General features: G+C 42.6%; 1 protein-coding gene across 4 annotated transcripts in view; it reads left to right on the top strand.

The window, feature by feature from the left end:
* Nucleotides 1-4,441, top strand: part of LOC117091705 (zinc finger protein 841) — a 29,404-nt gene extending 24,963 nt beyond the window's left edge. For all 4 annotated transcript variants that reach the window (XM_033224390.1, XM_033224389.1, XM_033224392.1 and 1 more), the window contains one exon: nt 1,591-4,441. In XM_033224390.1, coding sequence (XP_033080281.1) covers nt 1,591-4,094 — 2,504 coding nt within the window. In that variant the 3' untranslated portion in view covers nt 4,095-4,441. The remainder of the gene's footprint in view (nt 1-1,590) is intronic.
* The last annotated feature ends 2,219 nt before the right edge of the window (nt 4,442-6,660 follow it).

Below are 6,660 nucleotides of genomic sequence, written 5' to 3'. Positions count from 1 at the left end.
CTAGGTTCCAACAATTCTCCTGCCTCAGGCTCCCGAGTAGCTGGGATTATAGGCATGTGCCACCATGCCCAGCTGATTTTTACTTTTAGTACAGACAGGATTTCACCATGTTGGCCAAGCTAGTCTCAAACTCCTGACCTCGTGATCCACCTGCCTCGGCCTCCCAAAATGCTGGGATTACAGGTGTGAGCCACTGCGCCTGGCTGACCTGTCCCCAATTTTCAATGTTTATTATGTTATATATTTACCTGTCTCTCATCCAAGTACTAACCAGTGCTGACACTGCTTAGCTTCTGAGATCAGATAGATCAGATGCATTCACGGTGGTATGGCCATAGACATATTTACCTTTCTTTTTTTTTTTTTTTTTTTTTGAGACGGAGTCTTGCTCTGTCGCCCAGGCTGGAGTGCAGTGGCCAGATCTCAGCTCACTGCAAGCTCCGCCTCCCGGGTTTACGCTATTCTCCTGCCTCAGCCTCCGGAGTAGCTGGGACTATAGGCACCCGCCACCTCGCCCGGCTAGTTTTTTGTATTTTTTAATAGAGATGGGGTTTCACTGTGTTAGCCAGGATGGTCTCAATCTCCTGATCTCGTGATCCGCCCGTCTCGGCCTCCCAAAGTGCTGGGATTACAGGCTTGAGCCACCGTGCCCGGCCTTTTACCTTTCTTTTATCTTTAAAAGCCAGTGATCTCAATATATTTTCTAGTTATCATATGCTGCCTCTAGACTATAAGTTCTTGCTTATTATTAATGGAGAATTGTTTAGAATTTCATACTATAAATTTGTATGTTGTGGTTGTTCATTATTTACCTGCTGGTTTTATCACAGGCTATTAGAATGTTTTATTTATTAATTTTTTTTTTTTTTTTTTTGAGACGGAGTCTCTCTCTGTCGCCCAGGCTGGAGTGCAGTGGCCGGATCTCAGCTCACTGCAAGCTCCGCCTCCCGGGTTTACGCCATTCTCCTGCCTCAGCCTCCCAAGTAGCTGGGACTACAGGCGCCACCACCTCACCTGGCTAGTTTTTGTATTTTTTAGTAGAGACGGGGTTTCACCGTGTTCACCAGGATGGTCTCGAACTCCTGACCTTGTGATCCGCCCGTCTCGGCCTCCCAAAGTGCTGGGATTACAGGCTTGAGCCACCGCGCCCAGCCTATTTATTAATTTATATTATGATTATTAGTTAATATTTACCATTACAGTATATCTTGCTGTGGTTTTAGCATTTATTTGTATGAAATAAATATATGTAACTTTTTCTCTTCTATTATGAGGGAGCCATATGTTTACTGCCGGTTGGTGTGTCATTTGGGGTCAGTGGTTGCAAAATACTTGTTTTGGTGCTCATATATGTTTGCACAACACGAGTCTTTTGGTCAAAGGATGTTTGAAACTAGGCTTTCCTAAAATTGATTTGAATATCACTCTTTACTACAGAATTCTATTCATTTTGCATTTCTACAAATAGATCATGGTAGAAAAGTTTCACAACTTGCTAGTATATTATGTTTAGTGTAGTGTGTTTTCAGTATAAAATGATATTTACCAATAATAGTTATTTTAAAACCCCATGTTCATTATATTTTGCAGGTATCTCTCCTAAACGTGTGATCAAGGAATTACCACGAATACAGAACAGTAACACAGGAGAAAAATTCCAAACAGTGATGTTGGAAGGACATGAAAGCTATGACATTGAAAATGTTTACTTCAGGGAAATCCACAAAAATCTACAGGACCTTGACTTTCAATGGAAAGATGGTGAAATAAATTGTAAAGAAGTGCCAATGACCCATAAAAACAATCTTACTGGTACAAGAGTTCGACATAGTCAAGGGGACGTAGAAAACAAGCATATTGAAAATCAGCTTATATTAAGCTTTCAGTCTGGTCTGGCTGAATTGCAGAAATTTCAAACTGCAGGGAAAATTTATGAATGTAATCAAATTGAGAGGACAGTTAATAATGGTTTTTTAGCTTCCCCACTTCAAAGACTTTTTCCTAGTGTCCAAACCAACATTTCTAGGAAATATGGGAATGATTTTTTGCAGCTTTCGTTACCTACACAAGACGAGAAAACATACATTGGGGAAAAACCTTACATAGGTAATGAGTGTGGCAAAGCCTTTAGAGTGTCTCCAAGTCTTACTAATCATCAGATGATACATACGACAGAGAAACCTTACAGATGCAGTGAGTCTGGCAAAGCCTTTAATCGGGGCTCACTACTAACAGTACATCAGATAGTCCATACAAGAGGGAAACCATATCAATGTGATGTATGTGGCAAGATCTTCAGACAAAATTCAGATCTTGTAAATCACCGGAGAAGTCACACCGGAGACAAGCCCTACATATGTAATGAATGTGGCAAGTCCTTTAGTAAAAGTTCTCACCTTGCAGTTCATCAGAGAATTCATACTGGAGAGAAACCTTACAAATGTAATCGATGTGGGAAGTGCTTTAGTCAGAGTTCCTCTCTTGCAACTCATCAGACAGTTCATACTGGAGACAAACCCTACAAATGTAATGAGTGTGGCAAAACCTTTAAACGGAACTCAAGCCTTACTGCACATCAGATAATCCATGCAGGAAAGAAACCATATACATGTGATGTATGTGGCAAGGTCTTTTATCAAAATTCACAACTTGTAAGGCACCAGATAATTCATACTGGAGAGACACCTTACAAATGTAATGAATGTGGCAAGGTCTTCTTTCAACGTTCACGTCTTGCAGGTCATCGGAGAATTCATACTGGAGAGAAACCTTACAAATGTAATGAATGTGGCAAGGTCTTCAGTCAACATTCACATCTTGCAGTGCATCGGAGAGTTCATACTGGAGAGAAACCTTACAAATGTAATGAATGTGGCAAAGCCTTTAATTGGGGCTCATTACTCACTATACATCAGAGAATTCATACCGGAGAGAAACCTTACAAATGTAATGTGTGTGGCAAGGTCTTTAATTACGGTGGATACCTTTCAGTTCATATGAGATGTCATACTGGAGAGAAACCGCTCCATTGTAATAAATGTGGCATGGTCTTCACTTACTATTCATGCCTAGCACGTCATCAGAGAATGCATACCGGAGAGAAACCTTACAAATGTAATGTGTGTGGCAAGGTCTTCATTGACAGTGGAAACCTTTCAATACATAGGCGAAGTCATACCGGAGAGAAACCTTTCCAGTGTAACGAATGTGGCAAGGTCTTCAGTTACTACTCATGCCTAGCACGTCATCGGAAAATTCATAGCGGAGAGAAACCTTACAAATGTAATGATTGTGGCAAAGCCTATACTCAGCGTTCAAGCCTCACTAAACATCTGGTAATTCATACTGGAGGGAACCCTTACCACTGTAATGAGTTTGGCGAGGCTTTTATCCAAAGTTCAAAACTTGCAAAATATCACAGAAATCCTACTGGGGAGAAACCACACAAATGTAGTGAATGTGGTAGAACTTTTAGTCATAAAACAAGTCTGGTGTACCATCAGAGGAGACATACTGGAGAGATGCCATACAAATGTATTGAATGTGGAAAAGTCTTTAATTCCACTACAACCCTTGCAAGGCATCGGAGAATTCATACTGGAGAGAAACCTTACAAATGTAATGAATGTGGCAAGGTCTTCCGTTATCGCTCAGGCCTCGCACGTCATTGGAGTATTCATACTGGAGAGAAACCTTACAAATGTAATGAGTGTGGCAAAGCCTTTAGAGTACGTTCAATTCTGCTTAATCATCAGATGATGCATACTGGAGAGAAACCTTATAAATGTAATGAATGTGGTAAAGCTTTTATCGAAAGGTCAAACTTGGTTTACCATCAGAGAAACCATACTGGAGAGAAGCCATACAAATGTATTGAATGTGGCAAGGCATTTGGGCGGCGGTCTTGCCTCACTAAACACCAACGAATTCATTCTGGTGAAAAACCTTATAAATGTAATGAGTGTGGCAAATCTTACATTAGTCGCTCAGGCCTTACTAAACATCAGATAAAACATACTGGAGAGAACCTTACAACTAAACTCAATGTGGAAAGGCCTTTAGACGTTGTCCTAACTTCTGGGATCTCCAAATAATTTATACTTAACTGATATAATTTGTCTATTTGTCCCTTCCCTTTGAAGTCTCATGTGGAATTGTAATCTCCAGCATTGGAGGTGGGGCCTAGTGGGAGGCAACTGGATGATGGAGGTGGATTTATCAAGAAAGGTTTAGTACCATCCCCTTGTTGCTGTCCTTGTGATAGTGAGTTCTCATGAGCTCTGGCTGTTTAAAAGTGAATGGCAGGGCCAGGCGCCTAGCTCATGCTTGTAATCGCAGCACTTTGGGAGACTGTGGACGGATCACTTGAGGTCAGGCATTCAAGAGCAGCCTGGCCAACATGGTGAAACCCTGTCTCTGCCAAAAATAAAAAACATTAGCTGGGCTTTGTGGCAGGTACTTTGTAGTACCAGCTACTCGAGAAGATGAGTCAGGAGAATTGCTTGAACCCTGGCGGCAGAGGCTGCAGTGACCCGAGATCGTGCCACTGCACTCCAGCCTGGGTGACAGAGTGAGACTCCGTCTCACACACACACACATACGCATGCATGAAAGTGAATAGCACCTCCCTCTTGTTTGTTCCCCTTCTGGCCATGTGACATGCCCACTCCCCCTTCACTTTCCACCATCATTTTAACCTTCCCGAGGCTTCCCCAGAGGGTGAGCAGATGGCAGCACCATGTTTCCTGTAAAGCCTGCAAAATTGTGAGCCTCTTTATACCTCTTTATACATTAGCCTCAGGTATTTCTTTCTAGCAATGCAATTATGGCCTAATACATTTACACATGAAGTGAATAATATAGCTAAGTTTTAAGCAAGTGTTCACTAGGCATAAGAATATACATCCTGGGCCGGGCACGGTGGCTCAAACCTGTATTCCCAGCACTTTGGGAGGCCAAGACGGGCGGATCACAAGGTCAGGAGATCGAGACCATCCTGGCTAACACGGTGAAACCCCGTCTCTATTAAAAAATACAAAAAACTAGCCAGGCGAGGTGGCAGGCGCCTGTAGTCCCAGCTACTCCGGAGGCTGAGGCAGGAGAATGGCGTAAACCTGGGAGGCGGAGCTTGCAGTGACCTGAGATCCGGCCACTGCACTCCAGCCCGGGTGACAGAGCGAGACTCCGTCTCAAAAAACAAAAACAAACAAAAAAAATATACATCCTGGAGAGAAATCACAGAAGTGTAATATGTGTGGCAAGAATACTACTTAAAAGTCAAAACTTGTGGATCTGTAAATAACTCAAAGTGCAGATATGCTTTACAAATGAAATGAATGTGGCAAAAACTTTGTAGCAGAGTTCAGTCACTACTTGACATGAGAGTTTATATTGGAAATAAATCATATAAATGTATGTGCTAGAGGCTTTCCTGAGGTATCTGAACTCACTAGACATCAGAATATACATCTTGGACAGGAAGCACACAAATGTAATGTGTGTGCTAAGGCTTTTTACCCGAACATCAAAACAGAAACATCAGAGTATTCATACTGGAGAACAGCCTTACAAAATGTAACGAATGTGGTAAGCCTTTTTAAAAAAAAATCAAATGGGCCGGGTGTGGTGGCTCACACCTGTAATCCTAGCACTTTGGGAGGCCGAGGTAGGTGCATCACCTGATGTCAGGAGTTCAAGACCAGCCTGGCCAGCATGGTGAAACCCCACCTCTATTAAAAATACAAAAATTAGCTGGGCATGGTGGTGGGCGCCTGTAATCCCAGCTACTTGGGAGGCTGAGGCAGGAGAATCACTTGAACCCGGGAGGTGGAGGTTGCTGTGAGCCAAGATTGCACCAACGTACCCCAGCCTGGGCGACGAGCAAGACTCTGTCTCAAAAAAATAAAAAATCAAATGTTCATGTTTTTGGAGTTTGAGAGAATTTATACAGGAGAAAATCCAAATGATCGTGCTTAACATGGAAGGACCTCTAATCAGTAGTGTGTCTTCAGGCTTCACCAAATTATTCATGCTGGATAGAAACCTTGCAAATGTAATTAACATGATAAAATTTTAAACCATTTCTCAACAGATTCCACATTAGGTAAACCATACTATGGATAACTAAGTCTGCTTCTCCATCCAGGATTGACCTGGAATGATACCTACTGTAAAATAACTACAAGATAAAATTTGTCAAAACCCCAGGTAATATGTACATCAAAGGAGCAAGAGCATGTGTGCACGTGGCTAATTCAGTATATAAAATAATTGTATTCACTTTGACATTTCTTTTTTTTTTTTTGAGACGGAGTGTTGCTCTGTCGCCCAGGCTGGAGTGCAGTGGCCGGATCTCAGCTCACTGCAAGCTCCGCCTCCCGGGTTTACGCCATTCTCCTGCCTCAGCCTCCAGAGTAGCTGGGACTACAGGCGGCCGCCACCTCGCCCAGCTAGTTTTTTTTTTGTATTTTTAGTAGAGACGGGGTTTCACCATGTTAGCCAGGATGGTCTCGATCTCCTGACCTCGTGATCCGCCCGTCTCGGCCTCCCAAAGTGCTGGGATTACAGGCTTGAGCCACCGCGCCCCGCCACTTTGACATTTCTTAAAAAGGCTAGTTAACTATTTGTGACCTTCATCCTAAAGTATGAAGTCTTGCCTTT

Source organism: Trachypithecus francoisi, unplaced genomic scaffold (genome assembly GCF_009764315.1).
Source record: "Trachypithecus francoisi isolate TF-2019V2 unplaced genomic scaffold, Tfra_2.0 Lachesis_group12, whole genome shotgun sequence".
NCBI classification, from domain to species: domain Eukaryota; kingdom Metazoa; phylum Chordata; class Mammalia; order Primates; family Cercopithecidae; genus Trachypithecus; species Trachypithecus francoisi.
The sequence above is the reverse complement of the archived record's forward strand: the minus strand, read 5'-3'. Positions and strand labels throughout refer to the sequence as shown.